The 25909-nt window shown below is 36.3% G+C and overlaps 4 protein-coding genes and 1 non-coding gene across 6 annotated transcripts; 2 read left to right on the top strand and 3 right to left on the bottom strand.

Annotated features, from left to right (window-relative positions):
• Positions 1-901: 901 nt before the first annotated feature.
• LOC116289722 (small ribosomal subunit protein mS35) lies at positions 902-7658 on the bottom strand. The gene is made up of 8 exons (XM_031696665.2): positions 7447-7658; positions 5295-5341; positions 4827-5003; positions 4232-4292; positions 3443-3567; positions 2044-2153; positions 1828-1897; positions 902-1104 (listed from the first exon to the last, which is right to left on the bottom strand). Exons 1-8 carry the CDS (start codon positions 7625-7627, stop codon positions 934-936), a joined length of 942 nt encoding a protein of 313 aa, XP_031552525.2. The 5' UTR covers positions 7628-7658; the 3' UTR covers positions 902-933.
• A 24-nt stretch (positions 7659-7682) lies between these two features.
• LOC116289723 (serine/threonine-protein phosphatase 6 catalytic subunit) lies at positions 7683-14783 on the top strand. The gene is made up of 10 exons (XM_089031030.1): positions 7683-7777; positions 7878-7973; positions 8269-8334; positions 8490-8557; positions 10468-10541; positions 11237-11316; positions 12647-12712; positions 12839-12890; positions 13320-13411; positions 13690-14783. The coding sequence occupies exons 1-10, from the start codon at positions 7709-7711 to the stop codon at positions 13936-13938; spliced, it is 912 nt and encodes a 303-aa protein (XP_088887156.1). The 5' UTR covers positions 7683-7708; the 3' UTR covers positions 13939-14783.
• Positions 14784-15085: 302 nt separating this feature from the next.
• On the top strand, positions 15086-17187 carry LOC148910523 (uncharacterized). Its single transcript, XM_089031032.1, has 2 exons — positions 15086-15571; positions 15895-17187. The coding sequence occupies exons 1-2, from the start codon at positions 15357-15359 to the stop codon at positions 16310-16312; spliced, it is 633 nt and encodes a 210-aa protein (XP_088887158.1). The 5' UTR covers positions 15086-15356; the 3' UTR covers positions 16313-17187.
• Positions 17188-17335: 148 nt separating this feature from the next.
• On the bottom strand, positions 17336-20228 carry LOC148910522 (THAP domain-containing protein 2-like). Of its 2 annotated transcripts, none has more exons than XM_089031029.1 (2): positions 19625-20228; positions 17336-19214 (listed from the first exon to the last, which is right to left on the bottom strand). In XM_089031029.1, the coding sequence occupies exons 1-2, from the start codon at positions 19952-19954 to the stop codon at positions 18963-18965; spliced, it is 582 nt and encodes a 193-aa protein (XP_088887155.1). In that variant the 5' UTR covers positions 19955-20228; the 3' UTR covers positions 17336-18962. The 2 variants fall into 2 exon arrangements, with proteins under 2 accessions (XP_088887155.1, XP_088887154.1); XM_089031028.1 differs by having other exon boundaries at positions 19625-20227.
• Positions 20229-21321: 1093 nt separating this feature from the next.
• Trnas-gcu (transfer RNA serine (anticodon GCU)) lies at positions 21322-21403 on the bottom strand. The gene has a single exon. It is a non-coding gene; the product is annotated as a tRNA-Ser (tRNA).
• Positions 21404-25909: the final 4506 nt, after the last annotated feature.

Raw genomic sequence — 25909 nt, 5'->3', positions numbered from 1 at the left:
TTGATTGCTAAGTGCAAAATCATACGACAAGCTACAGCTATTTCAGCAGATACTAGTAATATTATTAATATTGCTTTGTGCTGAAATAGCTGACAGCATTATTAAGAATATTGCTTTGAGTAGACAGGCGTTTAGTACACAGCAATATTAATAATAATAGGGCATCTTTTCCGGATTGACGAAGATGGTAAGTAAATAGAGTGTTTTAGATTTACGTTCACGGCAAACGTAAAACGTCAGTTGACCAGTAAAAAAATCCTTTTAAATTACTGAAAAAGAATCGCAAAAAAGTCCAAGTAGTAGAAAAACAAAAAAGTATTTGCGCTTGGTGAGAAGGTTCGTAAAAGGTAAAGTAAAATACAGGAAAACTATGAAAACGTGGTTACGTTTGCCGTTTGCGGGCAGAAAAAAAAGTCAATCTAAAACTCTCTAATAAATGAAACCACCATTACTTCAACCTTCACTCCGTAAGCCCTTCCCTGCTGAATCCAAAACCCTTCCCGGCTTTAAATTTCAAAGCTTACAAAATATGTCTTTTGACTACTTTTAATTTAAATATTACCTTGTTGTATACGTACAGCTACAAGCATTTTACACGGTGCCCAAGTTCCTACTTTATTTATTTACTTGTTGCATTTGACATACGCCCCGCAATCCCAAACTAGTAACCGCTAGTTATTGTCATATTCACGTATTCAAAGTCGTTGAGCTGAACGAAAGTCTCTTTAGGTTTTAGCTTCTTGTTTTCTTGAACACGGCAGGATATATTGGTTATGCTTTTAGAATCTGCATTTTATATATAAATTATCCATTACAAAATGTAAGAGGGGGGGAGGGCCCTAGGGGATGTTTGTCTTTATCCTTAACTGGTCACCCTTAAAAAAAGGACAAAGAAGTCAGGTTTATAATGAAACGTCAGTTTTATTGCTCTTTTTACACTTTGGTTTTGATTTGAAGTTTGAAACCTTTGCCATATTTATTGAACCTGTATAATTCATCACCAACAAGACGCAGGCGTATTGGACTCTGTCTTTTCTTTTTGGGAAGCTCAATATCCTCATCCTCTTCATTTTGTGTACTATCTGTTTCCCAAGGCTCTGTTTTCTAGGGAAAAAAATTTAACAGTTGGAAAATAAGCTGTATTATTGTGGGGGAATAATATTCGGCGCGTGTACTTAGAGGGCATGGAGTGCTTACCAAAGCTCATGAGAGCTCAAGATAAGAAAAGAGCGGGAAACCTCGACTTCCGACATATGGTACACGCGTCTACCCGAAGAACCAAAAAGAGCGGGAAAAGTTGATAACCTCAATCAAAAAAGACCGAGTTTTCATGAACTTTTACAGGTCAGAATGCAATAATAACACACGGGACACGTAATATGTGCTCATATGTATTCCGACCGGAATTTCCGGTTTTTCCCAGTAAAATAATGGTACTAAAGCACCCATGATACCCGTGATTACCCAAATTTATAGCATTTTTTCTCGTGCTGACAATCAAAAACTTGAAGTCTCTATCTTTCCAATTGTACAGTCGTTTTTCAGAATGCTTTAAAAAAAGTTCAAACGTTCTAGCCTTTTTTTTGTCATGTTTGTTGTTGAGAAAAGACAGCAGCACACTGCAATTGAGCTCATATTTTCTTGCACTGCAAGTGCAACAAAAATCTAAACGAAGTTTCATTCAAAGAAAATTACAGAGTGTGCAACATATGTTACAACATATTTCTGCAGTGATTCATCACAGTCAACAAATGTTTTGCACGATAGCATATAACACATTGCAAACTTCTACAAATCAAGCAAAGTCTTGCACCAGGACATACTTACCCATGCTTCATGGTAAAGAACAGCCATTAAGTACAATGCATAGTCTTTGTTCTGTTTCCTTGTGGGACACCTTAGTACAAACAAAAACAAAAATCTTAGTTTTTATAGGTTTTGAGATATGATACCTTGGTTGAAGTTGTCTTTATCATCTGTAAAGTAAAACCACTACTTGATATGTTATAATAACAATTATCAATAACAAAAAGGAAAACATACCTATCAGTTACTATGGTCAGTGTGTCTGTCTCAGGGTTATATCTTGGACCTACAAGATCTATTAACTTCTTTCTTGCATGGTCATCAAGAATTAAATCTTTCAAGCAAATCTATAAAATAATCAGCTCCATATTAACAAAAGTATGCGATGATAAGTATATGTAATAGGACTCCATGCTGTCCAATTAAGAAATAATTGGACGAGGAAAATTCCAAGGACTGACAAAATTGGATGAGGCCGTAGGCCAATTAGTCTAATTATTTCTTGATTGGGGAGCATGAAATCCCAATACCTACTAATTATATAGCTGCCTAATTAATCCCATATCAACAAGACCTGACCAATTAAGAAAACAATTGGACAGTTACCTATATGGGATTAATGAGAAGCTGTATAATTATTTATAAAATACTGTACATTGTAAGGCATTAGTTGGAGTTGTACTATGGTTCAAGAAAAATAATACTGTAATACTGCAAGAAATATAGCCTTCTACATCTTTTTTTTCCAGTCAGTTCATGGTTCCAACTCCCCTGACAGTAGCTACCGTTGCTATGTCTCACAAGCTCAACAAATTAGCTAGAATATCCCAGAATATAAAATTCTGATCACAGAAAATCGATAATAAATTGTTTCAACTGTTCACTGTCCTGTAAAAATAAAAGAACTTGCTCCAAAACCTTGTAGTACTCTTTAAAACAGTGATTGAGTAATTGTTTGTGGGACATGCTTTTAATTCCCCTAACAAAACTCTGTCAATGGTGATTGCTTGCTATTGCCAAGTTGGAACCATGAGTTGCCTTTGGCATTCAAATAAAATCATTGTGTCGTACACATATTGACTACAAATGCCATGGGAATCACTTTTCAGAACATTGTGTAGTTCTAAAAATTATCCATACCCCCTCACAGAGGAATTTTTTTAAGATACCCCCCTACCCCCTGGAAATTCCAATTTTCTTCCATACAAACTCTGTAACTTTTGGTTTTTCTCTGACCCCCCTACTCTTCAGAAATTCCAAATTCCTCTGTGGGGTGGGTATGGATGATTTCTGGAACTACACGTTTCACTTAAATCAGTCACTTTTGTAATAGAATTACAGGAAAATAATTGTATGGCTAAAGTATAGTAAAAATCCCTCCCTCATTTCTTCCTTCCCTGAAACCTTCCTTTCTTCCTTACTCCATTCATGTATTGATCAGCAAGAACAACAGAGATTTAAACCAGAATTTCCTTTGAGAAAATCAATATTTCACTCAGTCTCTCTATTTCTCTAGAACAAATGCATGACACAAATGAGCTGCCAATGGGAATGGGGCTTACTAGTACTCTAATAATACCTGTCTGGATATATACTGCATACAATCAACATGTTTCAGGTACTAGTTCTACTGTACCTGAAGTTTGACTTTACGAGAGCCAGGATGATAGAGTGATGGACCAGCAAAAAGGTAATTTCTAGTTATAACTTTAATAGGATATGATGAAAGATCAACATCTGATGGCCACTCCTTGCAGAGAGCTATAAAAGAAAAAATAATGATTGTTAACTAATGAAAAATGAAAATAAAGCATCTACCCTTGTGGTGCAACATAAATAAGCACTTTGTTTCATGTTAAATTATAATCATCAAAAAATAATGATTAAAGTTATGACCATGTAAATGTACAAGTAAATGGTATTGTATACTGTAAATTCAATATTTGTTTTTCCTTGACATTGTATGACTAGTGCTTTATCATGTAAGCATCATACATGTACATGTTATTCCAAAGTTTGAGCTGAGGCTCCCCCCGGGGGGGGGTACTCCCATATGTGAACTATATGGGGATGATCCGCTGAACAGGGTATGGTTTTTCGAGCTTCTTGTCATAAACAGGGTATGCAATTTCACTCAAGGTCCAAATTCTTCCTGAGTTTCTTGTCATATTCAGGATTTCTATTTTCGTATTGACTGAAACTGGTTACCATGGTCGTAAAAAAATGATACGTGAGATCACATGATAATTGAAACAGGAACTCAGTGCAATTAATTATATCTTTTGTCATAAACAGGGTCTACAAATAGGAACACCCCTACCCAAATTCTGGTGGAGTACCCCCCCCCCCCCCCCCCCCCCCCCCGGGAGGCTCCCTAATTAGAAAAAACATTATTTTGTACTATACATTGATAATAACAGCTTACGTTTGAGTGCTTCACAGTGACGCTCAATTGCCGGGGGACTGAGATGGAAAAAATTTGTTACCTAGTAAAAATAAAAGAAATAAAATCTCATGAATATACTAGTCAACAACATTTATATTAAAAATCAACGTTGCTATCAAAAATGGTTGTTTTTTTAGCTATTTAAATTAAACTTATATTTTTGGTGTGGCAGTAGCCTCCTCTAGGCATCTCTCTTCACTAAAAGCCTTTTTCTTCTGTTTCTTTGTACATGTATGTATCTGTGTTGTGTGTCTCCCCAATCCTTATTCCCCTCCCTCCTTTTTCACACAGGGGTACCAAATACCTAAGAAGGGCAAATATGAGAGATGCCTGCAGAGGAGGCAGTTTAAAGCGGGATGAGTTTAAAAGCAACACTTTGCACCTATTTCCCTACTGCCTAGCTTTAATGGTTGAATTCATTACCCCCTAGGTACACCCAGGAGGCAGGTGACAGTCGCTGGCCAAATTGTTTTTCACCCAATAATAATGACAGTAAAGTTTCACTTTTAGTTCAATATAACCCATATATAGCTGATGTATCAACCAGTATTGATTATAGTTAAGTTGCACCTACCTTCATTAGTTCAATATTACCCATTGTTCTGTTTGGCTTTTTGTCTATTCTGTTATGTTTTGGCCTTCCCATTCTGAAGAACACAGGGATGACTGATGGATTGAATGTTTGTGCACCTGAGAACACAGATGGCCAATCTGTTGTTTCTGGGACCATCTTAATTGCCCTTGAAGGATTCTAGAATCAACAAAAAAATACAACTCAAAACTGCCTTCTAAGCATGTTTTCAGACAAGCTGATAAAGATACAGTGTACATGTAAGTTTCTAGTTTGCTCTTATGATGGGGCTTAATGTAAAATAAAGCTGGTCAGTCGCCAGTCAACATGACTGGTAAAAATGACCAGCAAGGCAAAGGTTTGAGCGAACAAGCTCAAATTTTAGCTGGACATCGTCAGATTCACTGCCGTTATTTTAAATCACAATGCATAAAAAAAAGAAATAACTGCAAGCTTATATACAATACTCACACTAGCTAGTTTACGCCCTGTTCCACTGCGCCCTTGTCTGTTCCTTTCTGAAAAAAAGTGAAATAATTCTGAATTAATTATTATTATTATCTATTTGACCGTTTTTTGCCCTCAAAGTTACAGCATACTTATTGTTTTACTATCTAATAAAACTTACTATGATTTGCGATCTACCGTGAAGCGTAATGTGCCAAACTTGTTTTTATAAGTTATATCCAGACATTTGGCACAAATAACTGTCAAGTTTGACATGCGAAACTTTTATGCTGCCGCCGACAAACTTTTAGTTTGCACATGGAATGTGTGAAGTTTTATGTGGTTCTTCTTTTTTCTTGAGTATTGCTTGCCTGATAATAACCTCGACTTAATCGCTCTCTATATAGCAGAGATAGAAATATCTCCTCCCATGTTCCCCAAATGTTCCAGTTGTTCATAGATTTCCTTTAAAGAAATCAAACTCTTCTCTGTCTTAAGAATTTCAATGAATTCAAGGTCATCATCTGTTAATTTACTTTTGAAATCTCCACTGCAATTGTATAAAGATTGTTCTTCATAGCTTTCACAAAACTGCTTCCAAATTTTCCTTACTGTGTTTAATGATAACTTAAATTCTTGCGCAAATGAAGAGAAACTAAGTGGAAAAAATCCTGTAATTCTGTCTCCTCCTTGCAGTAAAATAAGGTCAATGACTATTCTTCTAATATCGTTGGAGAGGGAAGCTCCAGGTAAATATGACCTTCCAAATTTGTTAACTCTTAAATCCATATTATTTTCTTTACTTCACGCTCAAAGTCTCAAGAGTTTTGATATGAAACTGAAAGAAGAACCACATAAAACTTCGCACATTCCACGTGCAAACTAAAAGTTTGTCAGCAGCAGCGTAAAAGTTTTGCATGTCAAACTTGACAGTTATTTGTGCCAAACGTCTGGGATATAACTTATGAAAACAAGTTTGGCACGTCACGCTTCACACGGTAGATCGCAAATCATAGTAGGTCCGGTTCAGATGTTGATCTTTCACCACGTCGAATTTAATTATTTACATTTAGTGCATGAGAAGAGCGACGTTTGAATTAATTGAGATTGACAGATTCAATATATGTTTGAAACGGAAGTCGAATTTTAATGAATTTGAGTCGACTTCAATTGCAATTGAATTCGACACGGCAAACGATTGACATCTGAACTGGGCCTTACTCTTCTGGCTGAACTCCATATCACATGGGAGTGAGTTAAAATTTTAATTCCTTGTGAGGGGTGAAGGGGTGGTGATCTTTTGCACATTAGAGGGGAATACATAAGCTGGAGTGGCGTAGGGAGACCTAATCTAGCCCCTACTTATTCTAAATTGTAATTGTAAATGGAGGCAGCATGGTCGAGTGGTTATAGTGTCGGTCTCGCAATCCGGTGGTGCCGGGTTCGAGTTCCACTGTGGCCACTAGCTGAGACTGTATTTGTCCTGATTTCTGATTAGTTCAGATTCAGTTTCTCAACCATGCTTGTAAATAGCCAACTGGTTTGCCTCCTTGCCAGTTGGGATTCTTAACACGCTTTATATTTAATCTTTCATTTCAGTTTATTAATTGTAGGAGGGCCATAATGGAAACTACTAGGCCACCAGTAATGTACTATGTCACCCTCGTTAAATAAAGTCAATTTAATTTGAATTTAATTTGAATTTAAAATACTGCATTCACATTTGAAAATGATAAACTAAAGTATTCAGTCAAACATATGATTAAAGAATACCCCGCAAATCGTATGCACTAATATAATAAAGCTGTACTTAATGACCATGACTTCTATCGTTGTATGCGTCGTTCTACAAATAGTTCTGACGAGTGCATATCATTTGCAGGGTATTCTATAATTGCTCTCATTGAAGTTTAAAAATTGAAAAATTGAAGTTTAACAATAAGTTTAATAATATTAATCTACACAACTATTGATTTTAATCCCCCCTCCCCTTCCACATATGCGCACACACTAAAATCTACGTATACTCCTATGTCCCTTTAGAAAAAACAACGCACTTAACCAAACTGTGCTCTTCGATTTTTCTTTTATTTGAAATCTTTATGACTTCAACATATTTTTTTTTCAACTTACAGTATTTGACTAGCGAGAAAAGAAACCTGTGGGCATACAGTACCTCTTGAATTTGATGCTCTGTTACTCCTCATCATCGACGAAGCAGCTTTCCCAACGAACGTACCATAAGAGCAACATGGTAGTGCCTTATTAACAAAGCTATTTACAATCCCAGGACCTGTAGAAAACCCAAGAAAAAGGATGTTTTTAACAGCCATCTTCCCAGCACTTGTTGCCGCCATCTTGGATTGAACCTAGTACCCAGGCTATTCGGGACAACACGAGGTCGAGGTTAACGACTGTCAGTCGAAGGAACAAGAAACATGGCGGACATCGATAAATGGATAGAGATCGCCAAAAAATGCGAATATCTACCAGAAAATGACCTTAAAGTATAGTTTTTCTTCCTCTTACTAATAGATTATTAATCGACGATATCATAATTGAAGATGTAATGTAATTTTTATCGAAATTCTTGTTGTTTTGTTGCAGAAACTTTGTGATCTTGTGTGTGAGTTGTTGCTGGAAGAGTCTAACGTTCAGCCTGTTTCAACTCCTGTCACTGTTTGTGGCGACATCCATGGACAAGTAGGTCTCTTTTTTTAGCTTTTTAGTGGTATTTTTTACGATGCTTAAGCTAGCTGCGGTGTAAGCTTTAAGCTTATATGTAAGATTATAAAATATACTTTTGATTTTTTTTAAATAAGATTATTAAGAGATCATTAAAAAATTATTATTTAGGCCTATTTATTCTGACTGGCTTATTATCATAATCAAAGTTGTGGATATTGCAATTTAACTATTTATTGTAACCAATATGACATATATTGTTGATAAATTCGTAACTATTGTAACAGTTGTTATTTTTTTATTCCATATCTAGTTTTATGATCTGGAGGAATTATTCAGGACAGGAGGACAAGTTCCAGACACATCTTATGTTTTTATGGTATATTATTCTTTATTGATGTTCATCTAACAAGTTTAATACCTTAAAAGGGAACTATTTAATAATAATTCCACCCCAGGAAATATAACCAATACAAAAGTACAGTACATAGTATAGTAATAGAAGTCAGTTATAATCATGCATCTTCTTTATAGGGGGACTTCGTTGATAGAGGGTACTACAGTCTTGAAACGTTCACTAGACTTCTCACATTAAAAGCAAAGTAAGTTCAATGGAAATATGTTTGCTATATTGTTCTTTCAAAAATGTTAGTTACCAAAAACCCTAGAAAGCTGAGAGTGGTAAGGATCGTGGGTAACATTTCATATCAAACAAAGTAAAGCTTTTGATACAAGCTGCAGTTTGACTATTGCTCACTGGAGGTAAAATGATAACTTGTAAAAGATCTTAGTGTGACTATTAAAAAACCTGGGTAACTGTTGTAGAGGGATGGTTTCTGCCAAAATGTGGCATGTGTATTTTAATGTGCAATATTATGTTTCTTTGCTGTCTTTTTCTTTTCGCTGATGCTAGATGACTTTGAAAGAATTCAATTCGGCACAATTCACTTGTTCATATTGCCTTTAAAATCACTTTGGAATGTTGTCACATTTTCTTCTTTCGCATTTCTCCGAATTTACGATTATGTATTCGTATGAATACTACATGTAGGTTGGATAAATTACTAGATATAGTCTAGATGTTCATTACTTGTGCAAAAAAGAAAAAGACAGCAAAGAAACATAATATTGCACTTGCACTTGCAATTATCATACCTTTGATGGATTTACAAGTGCAAGTATACTATTAAAACTGGGATCGACTTATGTATAATTGCAGTGTAGACTGTGAGAACCAACCAAAATGTAAAATAAAAACAAAACATTGCAACCTTGAGTAGTGGAATCAGAAGCCATGCAATCAGCAATGGAGCTAACCAGAAGATAAAACAATAGCCTAGCTTTAACATATCTTTTTATTCCCACAAGAAAATGATGATGGCTATCTTAGTAGTTGTTTACACCTAATATCAGAGTCAAATTACCATTCTTATGCAGTGCAGGTTTCTGATTGATTCCAGAATCCAAAGTTGGAATGCATTGTTTTTATTCTACATTTGGATTGGTTCTTGCTGTCCAAGTTACCAAGTGGTTGAAACATGTAAAATGTATCTAGTACCCATAATCCTTGCCGGTCTCAGCTTTGTAGTTTTTGAGGTTACTAACTTTATTAAAATGTGGTACAATGGAGTAGTTCAAAGATACAGTGGTCATTATGGCAGTGGGCAAAACCAGTCAAAGATGACAGAAAATATATAGAGTTTTGTGTGTTTGTCTTTCTTTTATGGTACATATGTAAAGGTGATCGATGTATGTAATGTCTTAATTCATCTTTCATTGTATTCTCTTGTGGTGAGCTGAACTAATATCAATCATTACTGTATCAATTAAAGATATACTTGCCCCTTGATGTCTCATAATGCCTATCAATCAAAGATGGCCACCATATTGTCAAAGTAGTCCATTATTGCTGCAAGTGTAGCAAACAGTGACACTATTCTGCAGAAGTACTGTAGCCTTCCTCTTCAGCATAAAAATTAATAGCTGTGTATAGAGCTCTAAGGTCTTGGGGGTTTCAGAATGATATATGGAGTCTTAAATTAGTATATGTAATAGGACTCCGTGCTGTCCAATCAAGAAATAATTGGATGAGGAAAATTCCGAGGACTGACAAAATTGTATGAGGCCAATTTGGCAGTCAGAGGAATTTTTAGAGTCTAATTATTTCTTGATTGGGGAGCATGAAATCCCATTACCTATTAATTATATAGCTGCCTAATTAATCCCATATCAACAAGACCTGTCCAATTAAGAAAATAATTGGACAGTTACCTATATGGGATTAATGAGAAGCTGTATAATTAAATTAGTAATTTATTAATTAATGTCATCTTATTTGATTTTTTTGTGGTATTAATAAAACTATTACTTAGTATTGACTTCCTGTCTGCAGTAACTACTGATGACACTAAACCATGTGATGCCATGTATGTCAATACATTGTGTAGTGTAGGCTGAATTTACATATTTATAATAATTATATTTTAACATTCAAGTTTTTTAATTGTTCTAGATGGCCTGATCGTATAACCTTATTAAGAGGTAACCATGAAAGCAGACAGATCACTCAGGTGTATGGATTTTATGGTAGGTTAATGCACTGTTTTGTATAAATGGTATAAATTTATACAATATGTACATGTATGTACTTGAATTATTTACCAGTTAGAATACTGTCAGTGCAGTATAACAGTCCATAATAATACATTATTGTCATTCTTGGAAGTCAGCCAGAATATAATTTGAGTAGGTTTCTCAAGATCAAACAATGCTAAACTCGAGGATTGCATTAAAGACCCATTGCCACTTACCGTGATGCATCACAATTTGTTTACATTTTGAATCGTGTTACCACCGAAAAAACAATTCCAACTTTATGAATAAACTCTTAGATAGTCCCTAAATCCGTAAAAGAATGTAAAAGAATCATTATAGTACCTTAGTTATTATTCAATATATGAATCTTTGAATTTCATGGACCACGAAATTCATCTGTGACCGTGGTGCATCACGGTAAGTGGCAATGGGTCTTTAAGTCGGTTATTATTATTTTTTGGTGTTGAAAATGAAAAATGGATAATATTTATCAAGGATGGGGAGTGGGGAAGTACAGGTATTCACTACACTTGTTATACAATAAAAATGCTTCAAGCACTTTACCTCATTAAAATTAAAACAATTTGCCAGCAGAGCTTCAACAGCCAGATGGGGGAAAAAATAAATGTATTTGATCCCATTGAGATATATAGTGAGTAACCTTTCACTTCTCGTTCTTTCTGCAGATGAATGTCAAACAAAGTATGGTAATGCCAATGCATGGAGATATTGCTGTAAAGTCTTTGACTTATTAACTATCGCTGCTGTAAGTTGTGTTAAACAAATGTTGGTTTATGTTAATTTCCTTGTACTTTATCAATGACCATTTTAAAGATCTATTATAGAATAGAACTTTATTTGTGCCCTCTGATTTGCAAATTAATTGTTAAATATTTTGAAGATTACGATAAAAATTTGAGGAACCACTTGCTACCTAAAAATAGCAATGCTAATCAAGTTAGGTAGCAGTTAGCAGTAGGTAGTATTATATGGTATATGTTGGTATATTCCCTGCAGCTACACCTGGGGAAGGTCTAATATAACACATTTGATTACTTCCAGCTCATATTGGACATTTTCACAATGGCAGCAGTTCATATATTCACATAATTTTTTTCAGTCTTCTTTTATATAAGAACATTTATGTATTTCAAATTTCAACATTTGTGAAAGATGATGAAAGGCCTTGCCACAGTCGTATATAACACAGCACCATATGCAACACACGCGCTATTAAATAGTCCACTATTGAATAGTAGTCTATGTAGATAGATGAGCAACAATTAATCTGTACACCATCAGCAACTTGACTGATGCAGGAAAAGTGTTGAAAGAATAGATATCCTTAACTTGGGCATAATGTTTTCCCCTTTTCAGACTCTGTGTCATTCATACATAGTTTTCTTTGTTTAATGGTTGTGCATGAGAAGACACATGAATATGGGTCAACTCAAACAAAGAGTATCATTTGAGTTTAAGTTTTGTTATTTACTACGTTTATGATTCTATTTTATTGCCAAGCTTTCAGCCATATGGCCATGTTCAAGGCTACATGAAATATCTTACAGTACAACTGAGCGAGTTGGTCAGTGTAGCAGAATGCTTGAAAATAAAATGAAATTATAAAAGTAGTGTACACCTAATTCAAAAAATGTAGTCGGGTTCGAGAAGGTCATATCATCAAAGCTAAGACTGAAAAGGATTTTGGGTACTCCAAAATGTGTATTATATTTGCATATGACATGTAAAAATGCACAGTAGAGCAAAGTTGGTCGACCTAGATTAACAACATGCCAAAGCCATGATGCACAAAATGTGCACAGGAAGGGAAAACTGCAATACGCATTAAATTAGCATAACTGTTTGTCTTTCCATGCTCCCCTTCGGTCTTAGCTTTGATGTAACCTTTTTTTGAACCCGACAACGTTTTTTCAATTAGGTGTATACAGAATTTTAACTCAAATGCATCCTACGTACAAGAATGAACTTGAAAGAGTCTCATTCCTATAGGCTGGAATGACACATTCTCTGAAATTGGAAAACACCCAATTCAAGCTAAAGACTGAGCTCTATTTTGTCTGTTGTCTTTTTACCAGATTATTGATGGGCAGGTACTCTGTGTCCATGGAGGCCTCTCGCCTGACATTAAGACTATAGACCAGGTAACAAAGACATACTTAGATTACAACATGCATGCTTGGAACTAGCTGCTTTATTAATCATGTCCTAAACCTTGTATGTGTTTGTTACTAAATTGTTATTTTAATGGTTCCCTTTCCCTATTTTAGATACGAACTCTTGATCGCAATATGGAAATACCTCACAAAGGAGCATTCTGTGGTATCCTTTAGTACTTGCACATAATTTAACGGTTTGAATGCGCCCATTATGAATTATGACAAAATACTTGTAGTTACGTGGTAATTTACATGTCACTCACAGTGTATATATTTTCTTAATCTAATTTTCTTCCCCCAATGTATCCCATAATGCATTGTATTAAGTGGTCATGACCTAAATGCCTACTGAAAGCTACTGGAGCTTATACTCGATCTGAAAAATGCGATGATAATATAGGAACCAGTAGTAAAACTGAAATAATATTACTGAATGGCATTCTCACAACCATGCAGTTCTTTTCAGCATTTTGTGGGTCTCAATATATGACAACACAAATAGTGTGAGCTCTGAAAATGCATTTTTCAATGATCTTTTCATACACTACATGTAAGTCAGATATTTAAACCATATTCCTTGACAAGAGTAAAGACCTTGTTTGGTCTGATCCTGAAGAAGTGGACACTTGGGCTATCAGCCCTAGAGGTGCAGGATGGCTCTTTGGACCTAAAGTCACTAGTGAGGTATGTGGCCAATAATTCCAATTTTCATACTTTTGTTGTAACGACAACCAGAGCGAGGAAATATGGGACCGTTATTTAAAGTTGTCATCAGAGCCACTCAAAAGTCTAACTATTTGTAGATATAATTACAAAGGCAGCACCTTCTCCTAGGTTATTTTAAGACCCAGAGTGTTGGTCTGGCTGCCAAGGCTTAAAACCCACAACCTCCCACACGACAGTCGGGTGCTCAATGAACTGAGCCAATTCAGCAAAAATTGACTTCAGTTTTTCTTTTGCAGTTTGTTCACATCAATAACCTGAAGCTCATATGCAGAGCACATCAACTGGTACATGAAGGATACAAGTACATGTTTGATGAGAAGTTAGTGACCGTATGGTCTGCTCCCAACTACTGCTATCGCTGTGGTAACATTGCCTCCATACTATCCTTTACTGATGCAGATACAAGAGAGCCCAAGCTTTTCCAGGCAGTACCTGATTATGAGAGGGTTATACCCCCAAGGACTACTACTCCTTACTTTTTGTAAACTGTTACTTATAACTAGAGAATGAAGTGCTCAGAATAATAGCCCTTTTAGGCAATGTCTGAACTTAAGGGCAGTACTAGTTAGTCAAGATTAGAGAATCCTAAGGACTTCTATTCAATGCCTGACGTAATGGACTATTCATTTTTTACTAAGGAATAGGGAGGAGGGATTTGAGGTTCAAGTGGCAGGGGGGGGGAATGGGTACACAAAAGAATGATTCATACGGCACCTTTACAATGATTATTAATAGAATGGAAAAAATAGGAGGGGCCAATTTTATGCAACAACAGAAGTAAGATTTCTGGTATGGGTTAGCAATAGAACCCCGCTGCCCACTGTTCCCCGCCCCTCCGATAAATAAACAAATGGCCTGCTAATTCTGTCACAGCTTTTACTGATAAGCATTCATCTTCATTGTACAGTATTTACGGAATTATCAATATTTAGTTCCCAAATTGCAATATAAATATGTGTTAGTTTATCAGGAGCAAAATTATCTAACTGTAGTTTAATGAAGCAAAAAAATCTGTTAGAGTAATTTTCATAAACCCGTGCAACGCATAATGTGTAATAACGGTTATTAGCAAGACATTTAAGTATTCCGTCAAACTTTATTGATTGTGTTTTATTACTTTGTTGTATAAAGTCTAATGAGTAATAACGCGTACTAGTTTGTATTATTATCTTATTGACTGAGTGGGAGGGCCGTACGGGAAAATATTTGGCTCGAGGTGATGCCGTACGGACCGAGCGCAGCGATGTCCCTACAAATGACCGAGAGCCAAATATTTTCCCGTACGGCCCGACCTAACTCGGTCAATAAGCATTTTATCATATGACCCTAAATGAATAAGATACTTTCAAAGTTGCAAATTATGTCAATACGGTTTCAGGTTTTGAGCAGGGCCGTACGGATTCGTACGGCTCTGCTCGCTAAAAGCCGTACGGCCCGAGCGCGCGCCGGGGCAGATACGGGTAATATGATAATGATGATTATTACGTTTATATTTATTTCACGGGTTTATGCAAATCACTCTAACAGCATGGTTTTCATTAAGGGTTGAGGATCTGCTCGGCAGTTCATGATCTTTCGTAACATATCCATGTTAAAGGACAACTGACCCTCCAAAATGACCCATTTTTAAGAGGAACTACATCATTTGAGAAGTCCAAAAATCCAGTTTTTAAAGGGGATAGAGCATCCATTTTTCTAAAACAATTTTTTGAAAACATCGCATATATCGCTCTGGTGGCCGCCATCTTGCGCTTTTATCGCGGGCTCAGAAAAATAGCGTAATGACGTCACAACGTCACAAGAGTTCAAGCTTCCAGTTGTTTGCCTGACTTCTTCCTCAGTTTCTTATACGTTTTACTCAATATTTTGCGAAAAAATACAACTTGGTCATCAAATTAAAGGCATGTCAGAATCTAATTCTTCTTCCGAAGGCTCGGACAGCTCGGGAGACGATTTCGCTCAAGAATTTTTCGGAATGGACGACGAATTTGGTTTACGGCCATATCAGTTTGAACCAGAAATAGAAATCTCCTCAGATGAAGAGTTCAGAGAAGGATCTGACAGTGACATTATTGAAGACGATGAACAAGAGAACAATCGACTTACAAATTCAGATTGGTAAGTCGTACTTCTGTCTTATCACAAAACTGAACTACATATCCATTTTATATAAAATCGTATCTTGCCACTCGTGTTCTTGCAATCTGTTCTTTAGATATTGGTATGCATGAATCCAGTTTGCAACCAAAAGCAATACCAACTTTCACAATTTTAATTAAAAACATGTTTAAAAACATCGCTTGATAGTCAATAAGTTATATACTGCAGGATATAGATACAGGGATATAGTTGTGTCACAAGTTGTGTATGTATATTCTCACTTGGGACAATCGTTGATAATGTTCAAAGATACTAAGAATTGTTTTATTTCTGTTAAATAGGTGTACCTGTGGTAGCTGCCAAATTATGGATTCAATATCTGAATGCATTTGTTGCCAAGAAATCGAAAAAGTGGTTGCAACATGCCAGTTTGTTGTTGAAGATGGAGATGCTGATGAACCACCACCATGCATTACTCAACATCCTGGATTCTTACCTGTTTGTGCCAATAAGTATGTTCTTCGAACCGCATGGGCTCAGTACAAACAGCAGTACAGTAATGCGTATGAAGGCCCAGAGCACAAGCAGTACAGACACATTGCATATAGGCAACTAGCAAGATGGTGCTGGGGAGTTCTTGGAAAGGAAGTTCAGGTTGTTCTGCCCTCTTGTGCTGTCATGTGCATCAGAGCACACTTCCCTCCCCCTGGACTAGAGGAGGACTTTGAATTTGAAGGTTTTCACTATGCAGATGATTAGCTTGGCCTAAAGTTACATGGAGTTATTATATACATTTTATTTATTCCTTACTTCATTTCATATACACAGAGTGGATTTTTTTCTATCAGGATTTCTGAATTGATAAATTGAAAAGGAAAACATGGAAAGGCTGAGACCAAAATGTATAAGAGTAGTCATGAATTTATTTTTAGATGAAGTACATATAGAAAGTTGTTTATATAAATGTTTTGTAGGTTTTGCATATTTTATTATTTAAAAACAACTACACCTAGACAAAATATCCAGCTGAATAGAGAACCTAGTGTACAAAGCACTAGTGGACAAAATCATGAGCTAACCAAGCAAATTTTGCAGTTATACTAGACATGGATAACCAATATTTCCTGGGCACCAATTTGTCTGAAAACAAGGCTAGTCAGTATTGTTTATAAAGAATTTGCCTTGAAGTAGCATGCTATAATGGATTCAAAAATTGTGCTAAATGAAAAAAATATTCTCTTGGTGATAGAATCCCACCCCATCTTAGAATCTTGGTACTGACTAGTCTCATTGTCAGACAAATTGGCACTAGGAAATCTTGGCATCCAGGCTTGTCAGCCATTTATGGTTCATATTTTTTTTTTCCAGGCAAATAGGCCCTTTGCAGCTCAGTAATCATGCACTGATTAATTCACTGAGCAAATGAATGAACATCTTGATTCCCATGAGTGAAAGCGAAAGTCACTATTCAGCTGGAATTTTTTCTATACTACATTCATACTGGGAGAGACCCCATATATAATGGAGCGTAGATAGTTAAAGAAAAGACCTCTTTTAAGATTTCATTTAAAAGTCAATTCGTTTCCTAAGTGGTAATGATATTTTAATAAAATTTTCATCTGAACATCTAAAAACTGCAAACTTATCTACCACTTTAATCAGGTCCCCTTCACATTAATTACATATTTTGTTTATAGCAGTTTTACTGGGTCTGTCAAGTACCTTCCCATTTGTAGAAGCATTGTAATTATTACCAGTAATGAACACAGCTGTTCAAAGATGAGGGGGATTGGGACGACAGGCTTACTTGACAGTTCTTTCAAAACAGCTATTCACTAGAGTACAATCACTAAAAGAGTGCCAATGATGCTTTGCATTATTTTCTACTAAATAGTGTTAATTAAAAATAGGAAATGGTTAGAATTAGCATCACTTAACACTACACATTTTAGTGTTTGTAGTCTCTACTACATTCCATTTAAATTAATTACCTAGAAAATCTTGACCGGTGTCGTTCAATCAATTCCTGTTTGTCTGGGGCAGGAACACTAGCAATGTTTCTTGGTAATTCGACCTCTTCAATTGGGTCAACCCCTGCAGCCTCCATGCCACCCTCACAAATTTCAAGTACTTTCAGTTGTAGCTCAGGGAGGAAAGCATAGCTTTTTCTTTGTAAGACTGGCTTAACAACCCAGCGCTTGTGCATCTTAGGGAAGCACTTGCGATAACGAGCTTCTCCACTCCTTGGGCCTTTTTGAACAATTGCGGGTTAGGGGAGGATGGGCACACTTTTTGAATACCTCTGCATCCTTCCAGGAATGCTTGTTCACGCAATGGTGAACAACAGATTTCCACTTCTCTCTCAAAAGTTGTACATCCCCATTACATGTAGCAGCACACCACCAAAGATGGTTTGAAATGGATTGTATCCAGGGTGCCAGCTCTTGGTTTTTCTTCAATTTTGCTTTCTTGTTCAGCTTTTTTACAATTGACTTGGAAAGATGCCACACATCATACTGGTGTTTGATGTGGCTAAAATCTTTTGCCATAGTGCTGGTGATGGATGTGTGTCTGTCAGTTGTGATACATTTTATACTGACCATGTCTTCTAAAGTGTTCAAACACCTTAGAAACCCCTCTTTCTCCATAGCATTGGAGCTGGTTACTTCAGAGACTTGAACAATGCTGAAGGTGGCAATTTTCCCTGTGCTTGTCTCCATCATAGTATATGTGCCATATTTAGCACTATGGCCAGGACTGTCACTTCGGCCATCACCATTGAGATTTACTATGTCCTTATTTGACAGCTCTTCAATTACAGCAGCCTCCTCTCTCTTCCAAGCATCATTAACAACAGGAAATAGGTAACGTTCCTGATGTCTGTAAAAGACCCTCTCACTCAGAAATTTTAGGCCAAGACAGGATGCAAAGTTTTGAAGTCTGGTAAAAGTATTACCAGTAAATAATATTGATGAGGAAATCAACAAGTTCCCAATAGCTAAGCGATTTAACATTGGCTGTGAGTACCATGTCAAAGCATGTTTCATACATGTAGTTGTCACAATAAGTAGGCTGCCTTGACATACAAAGTTGACATCAGCGACAGGTGCTCCACAGCTTCTACAAAACTTGAATAACTGCTGCAAACAAGAGTTAAATACCAAATATTTAGGTTCTTTGATATGGTTTTCAAGAGTTTTATTGCAGTCTTTGTTTTCTGGCTCTAATTCACTGTCCGTTGTTGAAACTGTCTCTTGCGATGAAACAATGAAACCATCATCATCGTCACTTAGTGGGAGTCCCTCTTCCTCTGAAAATGAAGACTTTTCTGACTTTTGTGGAGACACTGTTGGCATTGACTTTACTGGTGAGGGGTGATAGCTAGTACTGTAGCTGTGGTCGTGGAAGCTCACACTGAGTATTTCATCTCTACTGATGTTTGGTGAAGGGGAGGGATTGTAAACTGTTGTTGTGTCGGCATCTTTATAGTATCCAGGCTCTGTCTGTGAGTTGATGCAGTGGATGTTACAACATATCTACAACCAAGGCAACACTGAACACCAATCTCCTTACAAAGTGGTTCAGGAGAGAACTCTGGTGTTTCCATACTTGGTGGATCTTCACACGAGGGATTTATTGTGGCACATAGCTGCTCCACATTCTTTGAAAATACAAAAATAAACAATGTTTTCAACAATACTATAAACCATTCTTCGAGGCCTACTTTACCTTAAATAATACAAAATAAACATATTAACCAACAATGCTATAAATTATTCTTCCGTGGTCATTTATCCAAGCAAATTTGGAATATTACGGCAACATTGTTATGGTTTACGAATAAATATCAAATGTAAACTAAACACGTGCAAATAACCATTTTGAAAATTTCAAGTATCGATCAAATATTACTAGCTATACTTATGATTTTAAGCAACATTTCATCTATGAAAGCATAAATAGCTAATGATTGATGACTCGCTTCGGTATGCATTAATAAGTCTTTTTCATGAGTGATTATTTCGAAAAACAATGTAAACTATGTTATGTATAAATGACATGTTATCTCACCTCTTCGTTTTGTTTGCGTTTGAGCCGGTTCTCTGATGTAGTTCTTCTTTTAGCTGGCTTGCAAAAATTGAATACTGACGGAACAGCATCGCTCTTTAATCTCCTCTTCCTTTTTATCCCGGTTAACTGCTCCATCAGATCCACTTCAAAGCATGAATCCTCGAAGTGATCGCTGCAAACGTAGCAGTTCTTCAAAGGCGGCAGGTTCTCTCTCTTTATCCGCGCTATCCATGCCTTCTGAAGAGCTATTTTGTTAGGAATTTTGTGGTAGCTAACAGACTCAGTTTTGGAACAATGGTTGGTGCATTCTGGCACACAACAATGGCCCATCTGGATTAAGAAACTTACTCTAACTTAGACTATTAAAAGATCGACTAGCACTCGAAATATACAAACTCAACAAGTTTGGAATGCAAGCTTCACGTTGTGACGTCACGGCATTAATGCGGTAATTTATTGCGGGCTCAAATATGGCGCTCTTCTATTGCTATTTTTCGCGAATTGATTATTTCTTTTCGGCGACATAGAAGCTGTATCAGAGTTCAAAGTTGAATTTATGTGATCTATGTACGTTGTAGTTTTATATGAAAAACGGCAATTTTTGGGGTCAGTTGTCCTTTAAAGGCATGAGCGGATCCAAGGGTGGTAAGGGGGGTAACTAGTCATCCCCTCCTTTTGCACAAATCATTTACTGATGACCCTTTGCTCTGAATCCCCACGGCACTTCCCTCAATAACAAATGTACCTTTCCTAATACACTGAAAACGTTTTAACCGGACAATCTTTCACTCAGTTTACTTACATTAACTATGTTGTGGATATTTAAAAACTGCAATAAAAAGATGGGGTCACCATTCTCGTTTTTTTGCTAGATGCTCTTCAAATATCTCAATTTATGGGGTTTATAGTGAACTGCGGTAGCAACCGGAAGCTGTAATCAAGAACCTTTATTCACAGATAAAAGTACTTTCATATAACAAAACGTACTCATAACTCGAAGTTTACTAGACACTATATTAATAGATCCATCAAAGTCATTAAATGACTATGATTCTTGAACTATTAGTGTAAAATGCAGGTATGTGCGCTTCTACGAACATCCAAAAACTGAACATGTCAACTATTCCCATCAAAATAATTTAAAATCTATTCAATAAACTTTCCTTCATGTTTGATATATAATGACGAGTATCGCATTTATCAAAAATCAAAAAAAATGGGGGTCACCATTCTCGTTTTTGATTTATCTTGAAAAAACAACTCAAAATGGTCGTCATTATATATCAAAATATGAAGGAAAGTTTATTGGATAGATTTTGAAACATTTTGATGTGAATAGTTGACGTGCAATTTTTGGACGTTCGTAGAGGCGCACATACCCGCATTTTTCACTAATAGTATCATAGTCAAGAATCATAATCATCCAATGACTTTAATGGATTTAATACTATGGCAATGCAAAATAACGGATCAAACGTTATATTAATATTTGGATGAAAGAATTCGAATGTATCGACGGACGAATAAAAATGATATATTGGCTGACGTTGTTTCATTACAGCATGTGACCAAAAACTCAAACTTTTACTCATGCGTAATACTGATGCATAAAGTAGAGGTCATGTAAATGAAACCAGAACGATAGGGACGTAGGAACACACATGCTGCCCGTGCAAGATACAAAAAAAATTACCCGTCGACGAGGATGGGATTCGAACCCACGCGGGCAGAACCCATTGGATTAGCAGTCCAACGCCTTAACCACTCGGCCACCTCGTCTGATCATGGTTAAGACCTTATTAGGGGTCATCACATTAGCATCTTTTGCAAGATTTCGGCAATCATATATTGCCACTATTGACGATTCTTTAAAGTCACGTGCATGCGGCTTAGCCTCGCTCCTAAAATAGAAAACAAAAGCGGAAATTACACTAACAAATATCACCTGAATTCGAGGTTAAGCCCGTGAATCGTGAATTGTTATAATGATAATAATAATAATAATAATAATAATAATAATTTAATGAATTTCTATAGCGTTATACAGTCAATGTCATTAACGTTGTCCAACGAAAAAAGACATTTACACATTTACACATATAGTCATTTACACATTTACACATTTAGACTAAAAGGAATATCATGTGTTTCATTATGTATTCTTTGCCTCGTGTGCGTCAGCCTGAACTTTAAATGTAAAATTCAACTCGTGAATCGAAAATCCAGAATGATGGAGAATGGTATTTACGCGTTTGTTTTATGCCAGAACGTTCGAGGAAACACATGATATTTTTTAGTCTAAATGTGTAAATGTGTAAATGTGTAAATGTGTAAATGTGTAAATGTGTAAATGTGTAAATGTGTAAATGTGTAAATGTGTAAATGTGTAAATGTGTAAATATGTAAATGTGTAAATGTGTAAATGTGTAAAAGTGTAAAAGTGTAAATGTCTTTTTTGGGTAGACAACGTTAATAACATTGACTGTAAAATACACTCTATAATGATTTACAATGAATTTTCAAACATAAAATATAGAAATATATATATATATAGAAACCCTCGCACTCTGTTCAAGCCGGCCCATGTTATGTCAAAACAAGAGAGCATAAATAACAATATCGCGCGCGCCGGAAAAAATTAATATTTCCGACCTCGCTGGGAATCGAACCCACGACTTTCGGAATTGTACTACCGATGCTCTACCAGCTGAGCTAGAGGTCTGATTGAGAACAGGCCGGGGTGAAATAGATGGTAGGTAGCGGTAAATGTTAGATCTGAAAAGCCTTTAATGAGTTTTTAGTGTAGTTCTCTTTGTCTTTAAGTTTGTTTATAAGTGTTCTATAGCTTTTGTTTCGCTCGTTTCAGTCTAAGTATTTTCGTCATTGTTTCGTCATTTAGTCTTGTCCCTTAGGAGCTTTCGTACGCCTTATATACGCCCTCTATGTAAATACTTAGTTAGTTGGTGCTCGCAGTTTCGTCCCTTCGTACACAAATGTAAGTTATTCGTTTCTATAGTTCTTATCGTTTTGCAGTTTAATGTTTCGTAGTTTTTCCTATTTGTCATACGTACTAAGTTATTTATATATTTATTGTGTTTATTCAGTCTTTACCGTACGTTTTACGTATGTGTAAGAAATAAAATCAAGAGTATGGGACAAGCAGTGCCAACATGATGCAAAGATGAGTATCCGATGGTATCCGATGTTGATCTTATGTATATATGCTCTGACCTTGCAGTACTAAGCCTGAATTAAGATTACTGAATGGCATTCTCACAACCATGCAGTTGTTTTCAGCATTTTGTGGGTCTCAATATATAAGACACAAATAGTGTGAGCTCTGAAAATGCATTTTTCAATGATCTTTTCATACAGTACATATAAGTCAGATATTTAAACCATATTCCTTGACAAGAGTAAAGACCTTGTTTGGTCTGATCCTGAAGAAGTGGACACTTGGGCTATCAGCCCTAGAGGTGCAGGATGGCTCTTTGGACCTAACGGTCACTAGTGAGGTATGTGGCCAATAATTCCAGTTTTCATAGTTTTGTTGTAACCACAACCAGATCGAGTCAAGGCTTTGGTTTTTGTTTTATTATTACTCATCACATGATGATCCTTCTAAGCTATTGACGGAACAATTACCATATTTAGCATTGGCATTTCTACTCATGATCAGTGGTTCTTCATTCACTATTTTATGATTTATTATTTATATAGCGCTCTTTTACATATGGATATGATCACTGTTTTACAATAAGGTATGAATGAGAGATGGTTAGTATGAGATGTAGACACTGAGGGTGGTCACTGCCAGGGTTTCTATACGTCCTCAGTGGTTCTTTTACTTCCCTCTGATATTGGTTAGTAGTGATGATGAAGTCTGGAGAGACAGGACCGCCATTTAAAGTGGTCATCCGAGCCACTTGAAAGTCTAACCATTTGTAGATGTAATTACAAAGATAGCACCTTCTCCTCCGTTATTCTAAGACCACGAGTGTTGGTCTGGCTGCCAAGGTTTAAACCCACAACCTCCCACACAACAGTCGGGTGCTCAATGAACTGAGGCAATTCAGCGAAAATTGACTTCAGTTTTTCTTTTGCAGTTTGTTCACATCAATAACCTGAAGCTCATATGCAGAGCACATCAACTGGTACATGAAGGATACAAGTACATGTTTGATGAGAAGTAAGTGACCGTATGGTCTGCTCCCAACTACTGCTATCGCTGTGGTAACATTGCCTCCATACTATCCTTTACTGATGCAGATACAAGAGAGCCCAAGCTTTTCCAGGCAGTACCTGATTATGAGAGGGTTATACCCCCAAGGACTACTACTCCTTACTTTTTGTAAACTATTACTTATAACTAGAGAATGAAGTGCTCAGTGAAAATGATAGCCCTTTTAGGCAATGTCTGACCTTAGGGGCAGTACTAGTTAGTCAAGACTTGAGAAAACTGAGGACTTCTAATTTATATCCTACATATGTGCAGTCTGACTCTGTTTTCAAAGTTCAAGTCAGGCTGATCTCAGACTAATAATTCAATGCCTGACGTAAATGACTATTCATTTTTTAATAAGGAATAGGGGGGAGGGATTAGAGGTTCAAGTAGTGGGGGGGGGGGGGGGGGGAGGGGAGTACGCACAAAAAAAGATTTATACAGCACCTTTACAATAATTATTAACAAAATAGAAAATTAGGAGGGGCCAATTTTATGTAACAACGGAAGTAAGATTTCTGGTATGGGTTAGCAAGAGAACACCACTGCCCCCACCCTTCCCCGATAAATAGACAAATGGGCTGCTAATCCTGTCACAGCTTTTATTGATAAGCATTCAGCTTTATCGTACAGTATTTACGGAATTATCGATATTTAGTTCCCAAATTGCAATATGAATATGTGTTAGTGTATCACTAGTAACAAAATTGTCAACCATGATCTGCTAAAACTATAGTTTAATGAAGTAAAAACATCTGTTAGAGCAATTTTGATAAACCCGCCCCGAACGCATGTGTAATAACGGTTATTAGCAAGACATTAAGTATTCCGTTAACGTTTATTGATTGTGTTTTATTACTTTGTTGTAAAAAGTCTAATGATATCCATGATAGTGTCATTGTCTTCATATAAATCATTCAATCACAATTAGGGCATAGATACATTATTTAACAATTTTTCGCTGAAGGCGAAGTGATTATCGGGGAATAATTTACCGAGACGCGAGTCTTCGAGCGGCTCTCCGATATTCACTGAGCTGAGGCAAATAATTGTTTTAGTATAAATACAAAGGTGATTCTTTCAAAAAAAAAAAGAAGAAAAAAAGAAGATAAAAGGCATTTTTTTTCCGGTAACAGCAACAAAAACATTTTGGATTTTCGCTCGAGGTGATTATCGTGTGATAGTGTGAGTTTCTTGACCAATCAGCGCGCGAGACATTCTATAATCACCTGCGTATTTTTACTAAAGGGCAATATACTCGATGGTATAATGCAACTGCGAAATTTTTTGTTTCTCTATTCAAAATTGATCAATAAGGAGAACAAAGTTTCGTCCCACGATGCAGCTGAAGGCCAAAACCGGTGTCAAGGAAAGGAATTGAGGTTTTGGAAAGTACAGATAAATTAAACACTGAAGAATTGACAATAATGACTGTTTTTGTTTGCAGCAACTTCTATTAATTCAGCAACTTTTTTTTTTGTTTGCAGCAATAATTTCTTTACAGCAGCTTTTATTTGTTTGCAGTTGTCCCCTATGGGCCACCGCGTAGATTTGTGAATAAATCCGTTCAGTTTCAGTATCACTCATTCAACTAGAAAGGTTCCCAAGAACAGACAACAAGATGAAAAAACTTGGAAAGATAGTTTTGACCGCAATAATAGAGACAAAAAGCTATACAATTAGAAAAAGTTTAAGCTCATGCGCTAAGACTTCGAGTCGAGCGCAAAGATTAATAAAACCATTGCCGCCAGTTCACCGTCGTTTTGTTCAGTAAAGTTTTCAGGGTCATTCTTTGTTTTAAAAACTCGGATTGAATTGGATTCAGCTGAAACTTCCTAAGAATACTCTTTAAAGGTCCAATAATCACTGTATGAAGTGTTTTCTTGACATTCAGGACAAAAGTATGATATTTTTACGATTATTTTTTGGAGTCTGTGACGTCATACACTCAACATCGAACATCGCTCCATACATTTCTTTGTAGTTTATGATCAAAATATCAGTAGTAGAGGGAGAAAGAAATACCCAAACACCCCAAAATATAAATTATAGTCACAAGTAAT

This window comes from Actinia tenebrosa, unplaced genomic scaffold (genome assembly GCF_029948245.1).
Source record: "Actinia tenebrosa isolate PJP-AT-01 unplaced genomic scaffold, QUT_ActTen_1.0 PGA_scaffold16__25_contigs__length_10494907, whole genome shotgun sequence".
Taxonomy (NCBI): domain Eukaryota; kingdom Metazoa; phylum Cnidaria; class Anthozoa; order Actiniaria; family Actiniidae; genus Actinia; species Actinia tenebrosa.
This window is presented reverse-complemented; position numbering and strand designations above follow the sequence as displayed.

Coding starts and splice junctions, on each gene's coding strand:
- LOC116289722 (XM_031696665.2), bottom strand. CDS start 7,627: ATGGCGGCAACAAGTGCTGGGAAGATGGCTGTTAAAAACATCCTTTTT. Junction 4,293..4,826: donor GTAATATTGAACTAATGAAG/GTAGGTGCAACT, acceptor TATTTTTACTAG/GTAACAAATTTTTTCCATCT. Junction 2,154..3,442: donor CTCGTAAAGTCAAACTTCAG/GTACAGTAGAAC, acceptor ATTATTTTATAG/ATTTGCTTGAAAGATTTAAT.
- LOC116289723 (XM_089031030.1), top strand. CDS start 7,709: ATGGCGGACATCGATAAATGGATAGAGATCGCCAAAAAATGCGAATAT. Junction 7,974..8,268: donor GTGGCGACATCCATGGACAA/GTAGGTCTCTTT, acceptor TTCCATATCTAG/TTTTATGATCTGGAGGAATT. Junction 8,335..8,489: donor ACACATCTTATGTTTTTATG/GTATATTATTCT, acceptor TCTTCTTTATAG/GGGGACTTCGTTGATAGAGG.
- LOC148910523 (XM_089031032.1), top strand. CDS start 15,357: ATGTCAGAATCTAATTCTTCTTCCGAAGGCTCGGACAGCTCGGGAGAC. Junction 15,572..15,894: donor CGACTTACAAATTCAGATTG/GTAAGTCGTACT, acceptor TCTGTTAAATAG/GTGTACCTGTGGTAGCTGCC.
- LOC148910522 (XM_089031028.1), bottom strand. CDS start 18,909: ATGCCAACAGTGTCTCCACAAAAGTCAGAAAAGTCTTCATTTTCAGAG.